This window comes from Alnus glutinosa, chromosome 9 (genome assembly GCF_958979055.1).
Source record: "Alnus glutinosa chromosome 9, dhAlnGlut1.1, whole genome shotgun sequence".
NCBI classification, from domain to species: Eukaryota; Viridiplantae; Streptophyta; class Magnoliopsida; order Fagales; family Betulaceae; genus Alnus; species Alnus glutinosa.
This window is the reverse complement of record NC_084894.1, coordinates 2337034-2357497: the sequence shown is the minus strand read 5'-3', so window position 1 is coordinate 2357497 and position 20464 is coordinate 2337034. Positions and strand designations below refer to the sequence as shown.

The following is a 20464-nucleotide window of genomic DNA, read 5'->3' as shown; positions in this document are numbered from 1 at the left end:
TGGGCTGGGCTGGTCTGGGCTGCGATTTTCAACTAGCTCTAGCCCGGGCTACTGCCAGCACTATGTATTTTATTTCCTGATGCTGTCCTGGCCCAAATCCAGTCTGGCCCAGTCACGGAATTCCCTTCTTCTAATCAATTTCATTGAGACCCAAAAGAAAACCCATCCATCACTGCCTTCTTCAGTATTCAGAATCCATTAAGTGTTTCCTTCTAGAACATCCACTCACACAAGGCTCTTGTATCCATAGGAGGTATCTCGCCTTCTTTTTTTTGTTTTTTTTTTTTTTTCTTTTTTTTTTTTTTTTTTTTTATTTCTTCCCTCACATTTTAATGGAATAATGCTAAAAATTATATTTTTATTTATTAATATCTTATTTTGATGACGTGTTAGTATTAATCGGTCTTTTGAGTTTTTTATTTTTTATTTTTCTTATTATTTTAATAAGTGCTGATTGACATTGCAATGTCATCTAGGTGTGATAGTGATGATATAAAAATGTGGTTTTTAGCTTTACTCATTTTCATATTGAGATATGATTGAGACTTAAAAAAAATAAATGGGAAAACTGCTAAATTAATCGATGCGGTTTGAAGTTGTGACAAATAACCTTTTGGGGTTTTAAAAGTGACAAATACCTCGATGTAATATGTATGTGTAACAAGTAACTCTCTCTGTGCAAATTTCAACTATTTTTTCTTTTTTAAGAGGAAGATGTCGAATGATTTTTTTGAGAGGAGGGCGACCAAAAATATGGTTGAAACCAGGTTGGGGGCTACAAAAGATTCAGAATACTTATGATTAGAGTCATTGGACCACCACAAAGCCCAGTTGGCTTGTTTCATTGATTAAGCATAAAAAGATTAGTACTGTCATGGGCTGTTGGGCCTGTGGACCAGTATCCAGTCCATCAATTAACCTACCAACCTTGGAACCTCAAAACAACTCCACATTGAATCCATTGTTAAGCTGCGTCCATAACTGTTCTCATCATTATTAGCAGGAAAAATTTCATTTATAATCCTTAATTTTCATCATTTTTGCAAAAAGGTATACAAGCTTTAAAAAATGTTAATTTATGGTATCCATCTTTCATTTTTTTTTTTCCCTAAAAAAATAAGGGGTTTTTTGAAAATTTTGACAGGATTTAACAGGAAATTCTAACGGATAGTTGAAATTGAAAAAAAAATTGAAAGATGAATATCCTAAATTGACACTTTTTAAAGTTTAAGAACATTTTTGTAAAAATTATAAAAGATCAAGAGTTATAAGTGGAATTCTCACTTTTCAACATAAGGCAACACGCATAATGCACGTGATGCCATGATGGGAATTGTGAGATGTAGGGAATTTATTTGCAGCCGAGAAATCTCCAATAAAAGTATAATACGTAGCACACGGTTATGGAAAAAAAAAAAAAATTCATTATAAAGAGCAGCAAACATTACGTAAAATGGGACTTTCATCTGCTTTCTTCCGAACTTATTTTACTTTTTTTTTGATTCATATGACTTAAACATCAAAGTTATTTCCTATCAACCCGCCATAACAAATTCTTTTGTTAATTTTGTTTCTTCTTGCATGCACTTCCAACTGTCTTAGCGCGCGATCAATTGTATTAAAAAGTACCAACTTTTTTTAAACTACAAGTACTTTCCCATAATAACAAAAGAAATGGAAGACAACTTGGGAAGCATTGTCTTATATATATATATATATTTCCTTTCAAGCGTATTTAAGCTTTTTATGGATTTTTTTTATTATTATTATTTTATTTCCTTTCACAATTTAATGCCAAGATGATCGAGATTGGCTGCAATTTAATGAACCCAATTCGTGAATAAGAAAAGGTCATCGCTCGATGAGATTAACTAGCTTGTCTGAACTAGCGTTTAAAATAATCTAAAATTTATTCAGAGAAGTAAATCTCACGTGAGCTCACTCTCAATTATGCTCCGTTTGTTTCGGAGTAAATTGATTTTTAAAAAATAATTTCGGTATTTTACGATGTTTGATAGGGGCGAAAATAATGGTTAACGAAAATCATTTTCAGTTTGACCGTAAAAGCTTCTTTAATTTTTGAAAAACGTAAAATACGTAAATCGTTTTCCGAAATTAAACTCTTCGTCCTTGCACGCACGTTTAATATTTGATTGTCGGAATCCAGCAATAGTCGGTAGCCAGAATCTAGGCGGTGCTGGAATCCGGCAACATCTGACCACCGTCGCAAGATGCCGGCGGACCAGATTTCAATTGAAACTGGCCTGAATCCGGCCATGGTCAGAAGCCGGCCGAATATGGCCAAAATGGCTCGGATCCAGCCAAACATGCTCGCCGGAATCCGGCAACGGCGACCGGACGTTGCCGGATTCCGACGACAATTGCATTTTCGCCTCCCATAATTTTTTCGTGCGAACCAAATGCTGGAAAATATTTTTGAAAAAATCATTTTTTTTTTAAAATAATTTCGTCGAAAATATTTTACAACGGAAACTATTTTACGTCGAAACAAACGAAACATTAATTAAAATTTAAACAATGAACCATGGCCTTGTTTGGCAATGGCCATAACAGGACATAATATTGCTATACATTATTTCTTACTTATTTTCACATTTTCTTAAAATAATCAATATCAAAACACTTTAATTTTTTTTACTTTTATATCACATCAATAATTTTTTATTATTATTTAAATAAAAAAATTCACTACCATACATATTTTTTTTCAATTTTTTATACAAATCATTTTTACTTTATATTACATGTATCATTTGTATGGAATATGGCTCCATTAAGTGCGACACCTCATATTCCATACTTCGCAAAGGAGAAGACAAAAAGACCTGTGGCCTGACATGACTAGAGTGTCATTGTTTAGGAATTCGTGTGTTAGAATATATTTAGAATATAACTTAATATTATTGGTGTTGTTTGGTAAGTATCGTTGAGTTTTTTTTTTTTTTTTTTTTTTTTTTTTTTTTTTTTTTTTAAGTAAAAGGTGATTAATATGATATAAAGTAAAAAAAAAAAAAATTGAATAAAAAAAATAAAAGAATTTTGTATTTTAGTAGATTAATTTTATTAGAATAGTAATAAAAAATTATTAATGTGATATAAAAAGTGAAAAAGGTTAAAATATTTTAAAGTTAATTTACTTTTAAGAAAAGTGAAAATAAAGTAAAGAAATTATCCATAAAAGTTAGTGAATTTTGTACTTTTTTTTTTTTTTTTTTTTTTAGTATTATTCCAAACTCATGTTGCTTTTCAAACAAAGTCATTGATTTATATTTTTTTAAAAGTTGATTTGTATATTTTTTTTTTTTTATATAAGTCGATTTAGGTTTGTTTGTATAAATCAACTTATTCAATTATAAATAGAGACTTATATATCGTAAATAATTAAGTTATTAAGCACAATATAACCTTTTTAAACTTTACTCTTTTAGCGTAAAACATAACCGAAGCGCATAAATTTTCTATTTCTTTCTCTTTTTGACTGTTGATTTATTTCACTTGTATTTTATTTTAAATTTGTATACGAATCCCAAGAATGTAGATTGCGGGAGACACATGATGTTTCCTTGATAAAGTTGTCCATTATAGAAAATGCGGCTCCGAGGGCCCGACAAGAAGACTAATTAGAAAGTCTCCTGTCACAAATTTTTGTTATTTTAAGGGATTGTGACAATATATTACGGCATTGTTCAGCAAACCACAATTAACATCAAAATATTTTATTTTATTTTTTATATTATATTAATAATTTTTTTTTATTATTATTCAAATAAAAAAATCATTAAAATATAATCATTATTTTTTTTCACTTTCCTCTATAACTTTTTTTTTTTTTTTTATATCACATTTATCACTTTTTACTAACTTTAAAATTAACAACTCACTATCCTGTTTTGCACAGTACTTTACCAAACAAGGCCATTATATTCCATTTAACAATTGAAAGTTAATTGTTAGTTTAATAAGCCGACCACTTGACACTTGAAATGAAAATGATTAAGGGCAGCTTAAATTATATAACGAATTACTTAATTGGTAAATAAAAAAAGAAATTGATATGCTTGGTCAAATTTGAAATGAAACCAAAACTCCTTCTAGTAAGCATATATTACTTCCTATCTTTACATATTTTCTCAGCACATGCACGATTTTGAAGAAATGAGTTACCCTTGAAGTCTTGGTTATGATTAGAAAAAAGAAAAAAATCAGGATTAATTACAGTTTTTCTTCCTGACTTACCACCCCATTTACACTTATACTTGCAAACTACAATTCATTGCAATCTGCTCCCCCAAACTATAACTTTGTTATAAATAAGTTCCTGATTCAAATTTGAACATTAAAATTGAGGAAATCCGTTACATATGAGTAGCATGTGACATTGAAGCATTTTTTAGTGACAAATTTACCATGAATTAAAATGTTTCACCGTATACAATTCCGTAAAAGAAAATAAAAATGCAAAGGTAGACGCGTGGTCACTCGTGGATGTGAGGGGTGACTGCTTGGTCACCCTATATTGCGGATATATGGGGTGTTAAGGATGTAGGGGATGACCGGTCATCTCCTTGTTGTGGAAGCATGTGACAGATGCACAACCACTCTCTAGTTGTCTTATACAGAGAGTAGTCAAACAATCATTCCCTATTGTGGATGCAAGGTCGAAATGATACGTTTAAGATGAGAGCTGGACATTTTTTGAAGTTCTTACCTTGAAAATGGGGGTATTTCAATTTTCATGAACCAACATAATATTACATAAAACTCATGCTAGGTAATTTGGTCTTGTTACACAACCAAAATGGGGGCATTTTTGAAAAAGTAAATGGGCAAGTGTCACGTGTCCGTGACTTATTTTTCATCCATAATTGAGGCTCCTAACAATGTGGTAGTTTGGAGGAGTGAATTGCATGGAGTCATACGTTAGGTTATAAATATGGGGGGTAGTTCCAAGGGAAAAACTGTGAAAACTTAAAGACAAAAGTACTTTCCCTCCATAAACGATCAGGGGGACCATGTGAGCCCTCCGTCCCAATTTATTAGTCATCTCCGACCCTACCATCAAGGGAAAAGGATCCTTATTTAATGGACGAGGCATGGTGGACACATTTTTTTTTTTTTTTTTTTTTTAAAGTTATTATTAAATTTGTGGAGTTTATATGTAAGATAATAGCATCACAAATTTAATGATAATTTTAAAAATATCTTTTTTAAGGTGATTTTCTTTCGGGTTCATATGTGAAATAAAAGCATTTTCAACATCTTTTTTATAGCCTATTTTCCTTTTTTAGATAAAGAATAAATGTTAGTAAAATTACAAAAATTCACCCGCGGGAAATACCCTCTCAGTTCTTATTTGTACAAAATATTTTTTCTCTGTCTTTTCTCTCTTATTTCTCATCTCTGTCTTTTATGGTAATTGTGTTGAAATTTTGTAAAAAATGTGAGAGTAAGTAAGAACATATATTTATAAAAAAAAAAAATATTTTATTAATATAAATAAAGATAAAAAAAAAAAGAAGTTATTATAGATTATATTTAAATTGATAAAAAAAAAATTTATAAAAAAGAGGAAAATGAATACTCGAATACTAGCCTCACAAATTCAAAGGATTTTGAAAAGTGAGTAAGAAGATTAAAGGAATCATTTCCGTCGATGGAAGAGAAACCCTTTCAGCTAGAAAGTAGCCGGTGAAAAGGACAACCTTAGAAAAATGTTGATGGCATCTACTTTGCCTTCTTTTTTTTTTTTTTTTTGAGGAATAAGTCTACGTTGCCTTTTTGACTGTGCAATCAACCACATAAACATCCTGTCTGGTTGGAGCAGCCATTCTGGGTCCAGAAATAAAGCTCAAACTGGTATTCCTACCGCAGAGATTCCTGAGAGCAATATGGCACAGAGAAAGGAAAACATAGTGATTTTCCCATTCATGGCGCAAGGCCATATTATCCCTTTCCTAGCCTTGGCCATCCAAATACAGCAAAGAAAGAAGTACACCATAACGTTTGTCAACACCCCGCTCAACATCAAGAAGCTCAGCTCCTCCCTCCCTCCAAACTCCTCCATTCGCCTCGTCGAGATCCCCTTCTGCAGCTCCGACCACGGCCTCCCACCCGACACCGAGAACACCGACGCCATTCCCTACCACCTCGTCATTCGCCTCCTCGAAGCCTCTACTTCTCTCAGACCATCGTTCAAGAAACTCATCCAAGACATAACCGAAGAGCAAAACGGCCAACGCCCTCTCTGCATTATCGCCGACATATTCTTTGGATGGACCGCTAGCGTGGCTAAAGAGCTTAACGTTTTCCATGCAATCTTCAGCGGGGCAAGTGGGTACGGCTTGGGGTGTTACTATTCTCTCTGGATGAACCTGCCTCACAGGAAGTTCAATTCAAATGAGTTTTCGTTGCCTGATTTCCCAGAAGCTTCGAGCATTCATATTACACAGCTGGCAACAAATATACTTGAGGCTGATGGTGCAGATGCTTGGTCGATCTATCAGAAGGAGAATCTTTCTGGGTGGCTGAAGTCTGATGGGATTTTGTTTAACACTCTGGAGGAGCTTGACGATATTGGATTGTTGTACTTTAGGCGTAAGCTTGGCCGGCCTGCTTGGCCGATAGGGCCGGTTCTTTTACCTATGGAAAGCCGAGCTCGTGTTGGTAAAGGAGGCATTAGTCCGGATCGGCGTTGCATTGAATGGCTGAGTGCAAAACCAGTGAATTCTGTCCTATTCGTGTCTTTTGGGTCAATGAATACGATCTCTGCCTCACAAATGATGAACTTGGCCATGGGCTTGGAGGCCAGTGGCAAGAATTTTATCTGGGTTGTTAGGCCACCAATTGGGTTTGACATAAACTCGGAATTCAGAGCGAAAGAATGGTTGCCAGAAGGATTCGAAGAGAGGATCAAGGATTCAAGAAGAGGGTTTCTAGTGTACAATTGGGCACCCCAGGTGGAAATTTTGAGCCACAAGTCTCTTTCTGCATTTTTAACCCATTGTGGGTGGAATTCAGTGCTCGAAGCTCTCAGTCATGGCGTGCCTATGATTGGATGGCCGATGGCAGCCGAGCAATTCTTCAACGTCAAGTTTCTGGAGGAAAAGGTGGGAGTTTGTGTGGAGATCGCTAGGGGGAAGAGCTGTGAGGTTCGATATGAAGATGTAGTTGCCAAAATAGAGTTGGTGATGAATGAGACACAGGTGGGGAAGGACATGAGAAGGAAAGCTTGTCAAGTGATGGAGATGATTAAGACTGCCATGACAGAGGAGGAAGGTGGCAAAGGGTCTTCTGTCAAAGCCATGGATGACTTTTTTAGTGCTGCAATGTCAACGAGGGAGAAGCGTGAAAGCAGGGGAAAGAAGATTGGTGCTTGATTCAAGCAGAAAGAATTTGGAAGAATAACTTGGCGAATAAAACTTGAGCAAAGCGACTTCATTGTTGCAAATCAAGTTCCATCTTTCTCCCCGGAGAAAAAGGAAGAGGATTGAAAACAGGGGTGGAAGAAGCAACGCCATCTGTGTATGTGTCGGCAATGTAGCTAATTGCAGTGTGAGGTTCAATTTTTACCCCGATATTTCAAGTTATTCACACTCATTTAACTGCATATTGCCATAATTAGTAAATTCTGCTGCATTTTATTTATCCAAACTCCAAGGACCAAAGCTCAATGCAAAGTCATTGAAGTTAGTGTCCAAGAATTGACCCAATTTAACAGAACTTTTTGGATTTCCCTTCATCATAAATTCATAATCCATATGGAGGCCGCCGGATTCGGTGGTCACCCATGATAAAAACCATACTTCTTCCCGAGGCCGCAAGAATCAAGATTCGGTGGTCGTGACCATTTTTAAAATTTCTGTACACCCCACATCTCACTCATTTAAGTGTTTTAATTTTTTTGAACAAATAAAATAATAAATAAAAAAAATAAAGACATGCATATATGGGTGGGGCACTTACTCGTGGAGACGAAAAAGCGCTCCGTTTCAAACTTTTAGCATGATTAATGCTTATACGGAAAAAAGTTTAAAAAGTTTAGAACTTTTTTTCCTGAGCTGCCCCTGCCTTTTGACTTTTTAACTCTTCTTTTTTGTCTTCTGCGTTTTTTTTTGGTCTTAAGTTTAGGCTTGAATAATTGTTTGAATAAAAAAAAATAAAGAGAAAAAAAAGGGCTTGAATAATAGTTACCAGGCCAACTATTTATCTGTTGGGTAAATTTAACAAATTTTTGAAAAGGTGATAATTATGGTAATATATTGAAAAAAAACGCATGATTTGAGAACAATTTTTTTTTTTTTTTTTTTGTTATGCTTATGGCTAATGCAAAATATAAATTACATTTAGATGATAGTTAATTAAATTATTTATGAATTTTGTTAGTTATTTTTTTTTAATATTTGTAATCAATTTTTTTTTTTTTTTTAGAAACTATTTTAATCTTGCGATTCTTGCCCCCCTTGAGTCGATGTTCTGGCTCCGCCACTGATGTAGAATGTACACCCCCGGCATTTCCCTTTTAAAAATTTGGTTGGGGTGGTCGGTCAGCTAGAAGAGATTAGACAATTTCCTTTTTTAGCTTACAATACAGCACTACCACGTCGTATTGCCTAACGCTAAGCTAGCCATACATGTATTACTGCCGAGGAGTGATTTTCAAAACTCTCACATTGTGCGGGGCTCATCATGTAAATCCGCTGAAATAGAAATCACTTTGTTCAATTCAAGTTTTATTAACCTAAGTTATTCTTCCAAAATTCTCTCCTTGAATCAAGATGGCAGTGTCTTATCTACCTTTATTAATCAAAAATAAAAATTCAATGAGGAATTAGCACTACCACATCAATTCAATAAAATAAAGACAAAATAGAAATGTAATATTTAGCATCACTCTTTTTAAATATGTGATGTTGCAAGTATTCTCTTGAGTTGCTAAGGAAAAATAAAAAAAAAATGTATTCTCGAGTAATTTTTTTTTACTTTTATTTTTAAAAAATAAGAGATAAAAAAAATAAGCATTTCTATGTTGATCATTACAACACTTTGGAACAAATATGAGGGCAATGTTACATCCTTAAGAGGAATATTATGACACTTTTTCTTAACCAAAAATAGGATAAAAAATAAAGGTGTCATGTCACTTTGAGTTGTAAAGTAAGTTTTTAATGATTCGAGCTGCTCACAAAGAGGTTCGCATTCGGCTTCGATTAGCTCAACTCAAGATCAATTCATCTATTAAACAAGTAAAAATTGAATAAATTATTAGGTTTATTTATTAAATGAGCCGAACTTGTATAAACTCGGCTCAATTCATATAAGCTCGTATAACTTTATTTTTATTAATTTTAAATATTATTTTTAACTTTATAATGAAAAAATCTTAGGTATTTAAAAATATTAATAAAAAAAAATTGAATTCTCTTAGTAATGTAGTATATATACCTATTGTAATTATAAGTCTTGATATAGATATATGTGTCTATAAATGAGTGGGTTTGTGTGTATATGTGTGTAATAATGATTCCCTTATAACCCTCACACAACTCCCTATCATATTTTGTGTGGGACTCACGTACAGGGGCCAAGAGGGGTCAAATGCCCCCTTCAACCCCCAAAAATTTTCCCTACCTTGGTAGAAAAGCTTATAGATACCCTGATTGCCCACCCTCAAACACTCATCAAGGGCAATCGACATTAATTAGCCACTCGGCATCCCACTTATAGGCAAATGAATTAGGCGGCGCCCCCTTTTTCTTTTTTCTTTTTTCTCTGCAAATTTTCAGCTTTCAGGCATTTAGGTTAAACGAGGGGAAGATGATGACCCTTAATTATTTCTTTAAACGCATCGTTTCATTTAGTTTTGTTGTTATACTAGTTATGGATCTGGCTTTAGTTTTAAACTACAACACATTTGATGTAGAAAAATAGAAGGCCAATATTAATTTTCCCAAAACACTGTCTGATGCTGACGTGGAAGAAAACATCCGTTTGGACGCCTGTTTTGCTTCAAGCAGGTGGAACAACAATAAAAAGGACCCTACACGAACATCTCTTTTCTGCAAATGTGAAAGAGATGTGATAAGTGAAAGTGATAAATAATATATTTTATTCAGCAAACGTAAATGAAATGTGATATAAGTGAAAGTAATAGGTAGCATATTTTATTCAGCATTTAAGTAGAAAAAGCCAAGAACCGCCATGGATGCTATGGAACCAAGAACTGCTTAAACTTTAAGACGCAGAGATTAGATCCACCATGGAGGAAAGTTGCTCGTAACAGAAAATGGAGTGACTGGGAAGTGCCGGTGGAGAGGGATTTTTGGTTAATGGTGGGGCTGAAAACCCACCGAGAGTTCCCGGTGATTCAAGCTTATCTTTGTATTTAACGGTTTCTTGTTCCGCTTGAGAGGACTCTTCAAGCAATCTTCAGATCCGAACATGCCGAAAACAAGATCCGCTTGGGAGGACTCCATTCTCCGGCCAATTTGAAGAGTCCGCTGCCACCGAGAACTCTTTAGATTTGAACATGCCGGAAACCTTCGACTTGGCTGGAGATTGCTTTGAATCGCACGGCATGTTTGGGACGGTGGCGCGTTCTCCTTCGCTGATTTCGGCTTCTTGGATGGCCTCAGCTTGAAACGGGAAATAGGAAGATGTTTCAAACGGCGTCAAGTTTGATTGTTTTATTTTGAAAAAAGTACATATAACCCCCTCAAACTACCATTCAATTGTCAATGTACCCCCTAAACTACCAATTGTGTTTATGTACCCCCTTAAACTACCAAAAAATGTCAATGTCCCCCCTAAGACCAATAAAAAGACAAAAATGACCCTAATTTTTTTTGAATAAGACAAAAATGTCCTCATAAATTCAAAAAATTAAAACTAAAACTAAAAAACTTAAAAAAAAATAATAAAAAACTAAAAAAAAATTATTTAAAAAAAATAAAAATAAAAAACGAAAAAAATAAAAATAAAAAAAAGAACAAATTTTTTATTCTTTAAAAAAAAAAAAAAAAGCAAACAAAAAATAACGGAAATTTATTTTTTTTAAAAAAATAAATAAATAAAACAAATGAAAAAAAGAAAAACCAGTTTTTATTAAATTAAAAAACAAAAAAGAACAATTTTTTTAAAGAAAAAAAAACAAAAAAACAAAAAATAACTGATTTTTTTTTAAAAAATAAAAATAAAACAAATGAAAAAAAAACCAGTTTTTATTAAATTAAAAAAACGAAAAAGAACAATTTTTTTTTAAAAAAAAAAAAAGAAAAAAACGAAAAAAAAACTGAAATTATTTTTAAAAAATTAAAAACAGTTTTAATTTTTTATTATTTTTTTGGAATAAAATTTTGTTATTTTCTATTTTTTTAATAATTTTTTTTAGTTTTTATTTTATTTTAATAATTTTATGAAGGACATTTTTGTCATTAGGGGGACATTGACATTTTTTGGTAGTTTAAGGGGGGACATTGATACAATTGGTAGTTTGGAGGGTACATTGATAATGAGGTGGTAGTTTGAGGGGGTTATGTGTACTTTTCCCTTTTATTTTTGAGTTTTGTTTATAAGTGAAACGGCAGTGTTTTGAGAAAATAAATTTTGACCCTCTATTTTTCTACGGCAGATGTGGTGTAATTTTTAAACTACAGCACCACCGAAGCCGGATCCGTTATACCAAATGCACGTTTAAATTCAAATGCATCGTTTAAATAAATTGCTTTGGCAGTGTGAGACTCCAAACACCTCGTTTAAATAAGAGTGGCGTTAGACTTTTTTTTTTTTTTTTTTTTTTTTTTTGAACAGAGTTAACCTTCATTAAAAAAAATCCCAAAGGGCCAAATTACAGTGAATAGAAAGACTTCCTAAAACATTAAGCTAGAAACTGACTTGGATGCAGTTACCAAACAAATACAAAGGATTACAGGACAACAATAAAGAACCTCTTTACAATAAAGCTCACTAAAAAAAACTAAGAAAGGGGAGATCTAAGCTAAAAAACCATAAAAAACCAGCAATCTTTGAATATGCAACAAGTAATTTGCGAGATATAACCTAAAAAGGCAAAAAACAAGACAATAATAAAACCCAACAATCAGAGGTCCGGTCAGGGGAGGGGAGGGGAGCTACCTTCAAGAAAACGCCGGATCCACCAAAAGATGCCACCGGCCGAGGTGGGGGGAAGACGGGGAGGTGGCGCGTGGCCTCCATGCGCCAGAACAGATTTTGGAGCGTGCGTGCCATGCGCCGATGTGCCGGGGTCGGTTGGGGGCACGCCGGCCAGCGGAAGACTCGGAGGAGTCTGGCGAACCCAATGGTGAGGTCCGTGTTGTGAGATAATGGGGAGAAAAGTGTAGATCTAGATTCAAAGATTTCGACTTAACAACCCTATCAAAAATCACACAAAATACGATCAAAAAATGGGACCACCGGTGAGCTCAGTATTGGGAAGGGAGGAGGAGTGGCGTTAGACTTGATTTTGGTTTGAAAGTCACCAAACCGACTTTGGCCAAAGCAAAAGGTTGGCCATTTCCAGATATGGCATCTGTTAAGTTTGGTTGGCGCTTTTTATATTAATATATGTACCATGTCCATGTTTATCTATTTAAGGTATTGATGAAAAAAGAAAACCTAAAATATATAATTTCTCTGTTTTGAAAATTTTAAGAGCAAAAAAATCATTCATATTTTTTTTTGACAATCTCTCTGTTTTGAAAAATTTTAGGTACCTAATCAAACTTATATATTGATTAATATTTTATATTTATATTACTCTTTTAAATTAATTATTTATGAGTATATATAGTTTTTGTTAGTTGTTACCTATTTTAATTATATGAAATATATAATTATAGTTATCTGATATTATAGAGAACAACAATTATTTTATTGAGCTTCAATAAAATTCTAAACAAGCTCATGAGTTATGACGAGATAGATTTAGCAAATCTGTTGGTGGATCTTTGTTTAAATTTTAAAGATAATTAAATTTTGTTGAATTGCTTATTTATTTCGTTAGACGTAAATAATCTTTAACATTTTTAATTAATTTTTATTTTTTAATGTTGATCCCCTTGAACCAAAATCCAGGCTCATGCATGAGAGACACAATGTGTGAGGGTTATATGGAAGGGGTTGTGTGAGAATCACTTCCCTTTGTAATAATATAGTCTGGATGTGTTTTTTTTTTTTTTTTTTTTTACTCATTTAGCTGCATCTAAGTGACTTTTACTACATTTTTCTGTGTCCTGTCCAAAGTTCCACCCAAAGTCATGGCTGAAAAACCCCATCCTTCTCCCCAGGGCTCTGGCTTTCTACCTGCCCACACAATATCTTGTGCTTTTTTTACTAGATCTAGGGCTTACCTTGCTCTCTCACCAGATTAAGATTGGACCAGACATAAACCTAATTAGATGATGACATGATCCCATTAGTTTTTTTTTTATCCATTTTTTATTAGGATAAAATATACCATATCAAATATGATGTATTTGTTTATTTATCTTTGATTGGTAAATTGTACCATTATCTATCTAATCCGTGAGAATTGAGAAGGCAGCACTAGACACCCTGTTGTTTTGAGTTTGGCCCTCTGATTCCTCCTTCCCTCCCACTAACTCAAAAGAACCGACCACCAAGAGACCCTTCCAAAAGAACCAGAAGCATCAAGTGTTTCTTCAAGACTCGAGACTCTTTGCAAGCTAGGGCAAGACTCTTCCAAAAGAACCAGCAAGAGTCTCTTCAACACTAGATTCTATGCAAGTTTTAGGGCCAAGGTTTTTGTTGTATGACAAAATTCCGATACCTCCAATACAATCTTTTAAGACTCGACTATCATAGAACTAATCTGAGGGTTTGGATCCAAATTAGATATGTATTTTTCTTTTTGGAAGCTATACAACTAGAGGTAGCTCTCTCCTATATCCCTCAAAACTCTCTCTGTTTGATTTTAGATGGAATATATAATTGATTATTGGGAAAATTGCTAAATTCGTCCTTGTGGTTTGAAGTTGCGACGAATAGCTCTTGAAATATATTAATAATATAAAATATAATAAAAAAAGAAAAGATTAGATTATATAAAAAGAAAAAAAATTAGAAATTTATCTAAAAGAATTTCTTTATACATACTTGTTCACGAAATACTACCTCAAAAAATTAATGACTTGAATCCTAGATTTTAAAAAGGGATCGAACAATCCTGGGCTTAGATTAAAAAGAAAAAGAAAAGAAAAAGTCAATGTCTTTAGATAAGTTGATAGAATCTATTAATATATTACATCAACACCAATCATATCGTAACATATATCACTTATAATAAAAATAAAAAATAAATAAATAATTTTGAAAAAAAAAAAAAAAAAAAAACAATCTATTTGGCTAACAGGAATGGCTTGATCACCCTCTACTTTCTTTTTCAATGTTTTTTTAAATATTTAAATATTTATTTTTTTATTATAAGTAACACGTGTCACAATATAATTGGTGATGATATAACACATTAACAAATTTCGTCTACTTTTCTAATGGCGGTAATCTAGTATTTATTATTATTATTTTTACATCAGAGAGTAACCACAAGGACCAATTCAGCAATTTTCCCTTGATTATAATTGGATTAAATCTAAAATTTTATTTACGTTATATTTTATATAAGTAACTAACCATCTAGTAAAAAGTACAAAATAATTACATTTGTAATATAAATTATAAAATATAATCGGATTCAAACACAATCCTTTCAATCTCGCATCCAAGAAGTTGACAGCCTCTCCTGCTAATAAAGACATTTTTAAACAACAACCCTAATCAGTAATCAGGACACGTTTTGATTTTCGCAGTCGCTCCACCAAAAGCTAACTGAAAAACTTCTAGTTAAAGATCGCACGTAGTGCCACCACTTGGGCGGTATATAAAGCATCTCACCTTCCTCTAAAATGCAGTCTTGAAATTCCAAGTCATGCACCTTTGGAAACCTTCTCTCGTCTATGTTGTCTAGATCAACCTTCAACCAAAATTATCACCAATTAAACCCAAAAGGATAAGTTTAAATATCCATATAATGCATATCTATGCTACAGGACATGAAGATATGAGCATGAATATGCAACACTTCCTACGTATGTGCTTGCTTGCAGTTTAATGGAAGCCTTGCACAGAATAACTTAACTGCTAGCATGTGCAAGTGTACTCATGCTATTATAATTAAAAAAAAAAAAAAAAAAAGAAGAAGCAGTAATTCATCCCACAAGTATGTGCCCGCCGCGCAAGCGCATGTGAGAGAGAAGGCAAGATTGAATCAAAAGAAATTAAATTCATGACACATGCAGAGTTTGATTGCTTTTTAAGAGTGTTTGGCACCGCCATTTCACGGACTAAAAGTACGATTTTTGATCAAATTGCAGAAAATGTATCGTTTGTGTGTTTTTAAAAAATTACAATTTAAAAACATAGAAAAATATGCGTTTTCAAATTGCAAGCAAGTAGGTGCGTTTTCAAAAATGCAAGATTTTAAAGGTTAAATTGTGATTCTAAAGGTCAAACTACGATTTTACTAAATTGTATTGAAATGCAACTATAGAACATGTATTTGCACTTAAATGATAAAGCAAAGTCGAGCAGAAAGTTCATTCAGTCCAGATAGAGTTCAAGCATGGAGCTACCTGGCTTGAATTTTTAAGCATGGTTTCAGTGTATGGGTAAAGTTCCTCTGACAACGAAGAAGGATAAAGCCTTATATACTTTTTGCCAGCTACCTGAGAATAAAGAGGCGAAGCTAATATAAGTATATGCTCAATAGTTTTATTAACAATAACAAAAAACAAAGACACATGCACGAACATCTAATGAACTATGTGTGATTGTGTGTCCCAGTTGGTTTTTCACCTTATAAAGGGTAAAAGGCAAAATGTCTGGCATCAAATACATGAAAGTTTGGGCACTGTCCATTTTAAGAAATTCAAGTCGATCACAAAGTCATACTAAGATGCATGAAATTCTCGCTTAAGATCAAACTACAGAAACTGGAATTGCTGATGTCAGAAGAACGTAGTTATGATGTACTAAAAGCATTTACAAATCTACATATTTCAACTATATAGCAAATAGCAAGAAGTGAGTGATTTTTAAGTAATATGTCACTTCTAGGAGAAGGATGAAACGTCAGGACGGTGATCAGGCTAGAAGAAGAGAAGATAGAAGCTAATTTCAAGGGCAAAAATAATTGGAGAGAAATGAAACAGCCGCTTGATGGTATGTATCGATGAACAAACTCCAAATGGCAGCTTCATTTTGCATTTTACTCGATGCATCATACATCTGAAATACCTGCGCTAGTATGTTATGATGTGGATCATGGTGCAATGGTGTTACAGTCCCAGCTGGACCGAACCAGGCATTAAGAGACCTCAGCTCCCCACCTCCAGCAAAACAATAGTCAGGAATACAAATGTCCTTCCGTAGCTCACTTATCTGCCATTAAAATAGTAATACCATTGTTTAAAAGGTAGCAACTTTTACTTTTACTATCATGTATCATACAACCATGACATAGCACCCATAAAGACAGACATAAATACCTGATCAAACAATGGATGCTGAGCAAGATATGTACGGTCAGCAGAAGAACAGTCATTGGCCTCAATCCTCGCAAGAAACTGGGAAAATGTGATAAGCTCTTGCTTCCACTCTGGGCATAAATAGTTTTTGCCAACCTGAAAAAAAAATTTAAACTTTACCGTTTTTCGGTTCTTAAATAAAATAAAGAAAACCAATCAAGCATTAAATAGTTTCTGTAAGCTGGTTAACTGCATCATCTTATTTCTACAAAAATACTCAAATCCATGAGTGATGTGATATTCAACAGTAAGGATAATTAAGAGCACCTACTTCCACCATCTAATGGTAATTGGAGGGAAAGCTGACTATAGGTAGCTGGGATTTTGCTATAACTAGTATTTAAGATGATATTTAGTAAGAACTACTCAAAATGATGCTACAAAAGGTTTTCAACGTAGACCACTCCATTCTGCCACCTACCCAAAAAAGAGAATAAAGAGAAAAGAAAGAGGGGAAAAAAAATATTAAGTAGAGAGTGCATGTGCCTTGCCCAAAGAATTGAGACCCATAACAAGATCCTCCTCAATGAAGTCCATTCTATGATGATTCTAGTTACCCCCACCCAAAACCCTTCCATTTCCTCCTTTTTCTTCTTGGTAGTGGTGGGATGGCAGAAAACTTGGCAGGTAACTTTTGGCAATGATAAAGACAATGAATTGATCACCATATGTTCAGATACTTATTTGTGACAATAAGAGGCCATGTGTTGATGTGTCAGAAAACTCCCCAATCAACGAATCACTAATAAAGTTGACCAAAATCAAACTAAATAATCACAATGGATTGGGAGGAACTTATTTGTGATTGGTACAATAAGAGGCATATACATCATCAATAATAATGCATTAGTGTAAAAAAAATAATCTGGAGCAGATTAGGGCGTTTGCAGTAGACAATATATTAGTCTACTGTTGCTATTTTGGGGAAAAGGATATGGACCAACATAAGGCAGTCATGGTGATCTAATAGACTGTATTCAATACGTATCAAAATTAATCACCTCAACTGGGACTGTGCGGTCTCCAGCAACCCTTCTTAGGTAATCCATGTCATTCCACTTTGTCCTGGCTGGCCAATGAGCCATAGAGTCACTAATAATAACTGGAGAACCTGATATGAAATATTCACGAAGGAATCCCTCCAAAGATATAGCAGGGATCTTTAACACAATTTTTAAAGACAGCGACTTGACAGGTAAAGAACGAAGCACCTGCAAAGTTCAAAAGCTGTACATTGAATATTAAATGAGCTTAAAAATCTCTCTTCACTTGTGCTATGTGATATGCTAATAACCAACTGATAACCAGATACAAGTAGATAATATAAGGAGGGCTGTTCAACATAGTAAAGTGATGAAAGGAAAAGAAAAGAAAACATTCGCTACATCTCATCTCCTATCTCATCAGTCTGAACCACTTTCAATACAAATCGCTCTCGGCAAAAGGTTGTTCTACATTTTCAAGAAATGCTCTCTCTCTCTCTCTACACTTGTGTTTACGGGTTTTCAAAAGTAAACCCAACTAAAAATTATCTCACTAATAGAAAAGAAAAATTGAAATAATAATAGAAGTCCTAAAATATCTAAAACTATTAAAAATTGAAGTTTCACCACAAGTCACTAGTGAGATTTACCCCATGTATGTCATATACAATTAATATATCTAAATATGAATCTAATGAAGTCAATCGAACTCAGATCCTGATCTCAATGCAGATCCATGCCTTTTATTTTATTAGTTGTCGAATCCATGTTTGAGTTAAAGAACTTGAAAGAAAATAATAAAGACTTGATGTGTGGTTTTAGGCCCATTACTTGGTAAAGCTAGTAGTAAAGTAGTAATTTGCTATCAAGAGTAAAAGAGATGAAGGTAAATTTTGTCCCATAAAAATGGTAGTTCGTTTAAATACATGCAAGTCTCATCTTCAAGGTCTTAGATTTTGGTTCGTACCCACCCCGTGTGGAGAATTGTAGATTTCTTAGATTCCATTTGCTTCAATGTAAAAAACAGTGATAACCCGTTTACTTTTCCGCTAACTAATCCTACTTGATGTGAAACACCTCATTTTGTATAAATACACAATGCCAAAAATTCAAGTGAAAAATATGATGGTTCTTTCCTTTCCACATCTGTGCATAATATCTACACATAGAAAAATCAGAAATTTCAACAATTTACAATCATTTTGTCCCCAAGAAAATAGTTAAAACAAACTGGCTTCTGTATGGAAAAAAACTACAATTAGTGACACCAAGCCTGTCCATTTTATTAATTAGAACAACGTACCATCTAAGGGCTTACACATTATGTTCATATTATAATTTGATAAAACCCAAAGCTTAATACGAAAATGATCATGTAGCACACTGATTCTACATAGTAAATGCAACCAATTCCACCAGTCACCATTCCCCCCCTAACTAAACAAATTTAATACCCCATATATAACAAAATCAGCTCTAAAGAAATTCAATACCCCAAAAGTTCCTTTTTGGTGAATCTTTCAACATTGTTTTACACATGGACATAGCATAAATGAACCAGATTGGAAACTTCTAGATTCCCTACTTCACATAAAATTCTAACAATAAGCTTTAGATTAAAAGATTGAGATTTTGTCAACTAAACGTTTACCTCCTTTAAAATGATAGCTTTTATCTTCATTCAAAATATCTTAAAACAAAACGCTGTTCAAAAGCAATGTTTAGAATTTTGAGAACAGTTAATACTGAGACAGCAAAATCTGAACCATTTAATTTAAAACTACTGACTAAAATTTGAAGTGCTAAGTAAGTACAATAAAATTGGCATAAATTTTCCAACTGAAAAATAAAAAAGAAATCCTAAAAATCCAAACTTTCACCATTGTTGCTCCAATCAATAACAGAGAATTACAAAATCACAAACATAACCTAAAACAAAATAAAAATTAAAAAAAGACGAACCTCACCTCCGCCTCATCAAGCTCCACTTGGCGAAGAACATCACCCTCGGCGCGTGGCTCGGAAACTCTAGAGGTGTCCCCGGCCAGAGCCGAGACCTTCTGGACTGCGGAGTCGAGGTCCTTCCGGAGGAGCGTGCCGCCCATGATCAAGCCCATATCCAAGACCCTAAGGGCCTCGCTAAGCTCACCCTTGAAGAAATGGAGCCTGGCCACGTGGAGGCACGCCATGGAGTAGGCGTCGCGCCAGACCGGATCCACCGAGTGCCACGGCCCGGAGTGAAGCTGCTCCCACGCAATCTCAAGCGCCGCCTCCGCCGCTCGTGGGTCTCCCGCGGCCGCCAGCGTGGCCATGCTGACATAGGCGTACCCGCCGTGCTCCGTAATCGCGTGGAGGAGCGTGGGGCACTCCGAATCCAGCGCTGGCGTCTCGAAGTGCTCCGACGAAGACGACGACATTGAGGTCACGGCGAGTACGGTTTATGTGATTAGATATAAAGTGGGAGCGAGTGATAAGAAAGCGTGCAAGGGAGGCTCGGAGCCGGAGGGACAGATTTTTAATGAGATATTTTCGCTTTTTGAGATGCACTTTTACGAGAGATATTTCCCACGGGGATGCACTTTTTCTAGATCTTTCTTCTTTCTTCTTTCTTCTTTTGTTAATGTTTACAAGGTACTACTAGAGATATTTCATAATTCTTTATTTATAAAAAACCAAAGCCATACACATTCAAATCAATCTCATATATTCCCTACACATTAAGTATATTCTTCTCTTTTTTTTCTTTTTTTTTTTTTCTTTTTTCAATGAGAAATCTCAAAGGGGCACTTAGGAGGATTGATGAATTGTTTGTAGTGTATTTTGACTAGATATTCTTTATCTTTG

General features: G+C 34.2%; 2 protein-coding genes across 4 annotated transcripts; one reads left to right on the top strand and one right to left on the bottom strand.

Moving 5' to 3' along the window:
- The first annotated feature begins 5792 nt into the window (after window positions 1-5792).
- LOC133877066 (UDP-glycosyltransferase 92A1) lies at window positions 5793-7627 on the top strand. Its single transcript, XM_062315302.1, has one exon. The coding sequence runs from the start codon at window positions 5910-5912 to the stop codon at window positions 7395-7397; it is 1488 nt and encodes a 495-aa protein (XP_062171286.1). The 5' UTR covers window positions 5793-5909; the 3' UTR covers window positions 7398-7627.
- Window positions 7628-14612: 6985 nt separating this feature from the next.
- LOC133877862 (lysine-specific demethylase JMJ30) lies at window positions 14613-20215 on the bottom strand. Of its 3 annotated transcripts, none has more exons than XM_062316302.1 (7): window positions 19588-20215; window positions 17639-17848; window positions 16599-16733; window positions 16348-16491; window positions 15684-15776; window positions 14947-15025; window positions 14613-14797 (listed from the first exon to the last, which is right to left on the bottom strand). In XM_062316302.1, the coding sequence occupies exons 1-7, from the start codon at window positions 20035-20037 to the stop codon at window positions 14628-14630; spliced, it is 1281 nt and encodes a 426-aa protein (XP_062172286.1). In that variant the 5' UTR covers window positions 20038-20215; the 3' UTR covers window positions 14613-14627. The 3 variants fall into 3 exon arrangements, with proteins under 3 accessions (XP_062172286.1, XP_062172288.1, XP_062172289.1); XM_062316304.1 differs by having other exon boundaries at window positions 14613-14794; XM_062316305.1 differs by having other exon boundaries at window positions 14690-15025; window positions 19588-20211.
- Window positions 20216-20464: the final 249 nt, after the last annotated feature.

What these genes read in the sequence shown, in the direction of transcription:
- LOC133877066 (XM_062315302.1), top strand. Translation starts at nt 5,910, where the DNA reads ATGGCACAGAGAAAGGAAAACATAGTGATTTTCCCATTCATGGCGCAA.
- LOC133877862 (XM_062316302.1), bottom strand. Translation starts at nt 20,037, where the DNA reads ATGTCGTCGTCTTCGTCGGAGCACTTCGAGACGCCAGCGCTGGATTCG. An exon ending in TGCTTAAAAATTCAAGCCAG is followed by an intron (nt 15,026 to 15,683) that starts GTAGCTCCATGC and finishes TTTTGGTTGAAG; the next exon opens with GTTGATCTAGACAACATAGA. An exon ending in AGACTGCATTTTAGAGGAAG is followed by an intron (nt 14,798 to 14,946) that starts GTGAGATGCTTT and finishes TGTCTTTATTAG; the next exon opens with CAGGAGAGGCTGTCAACTTC.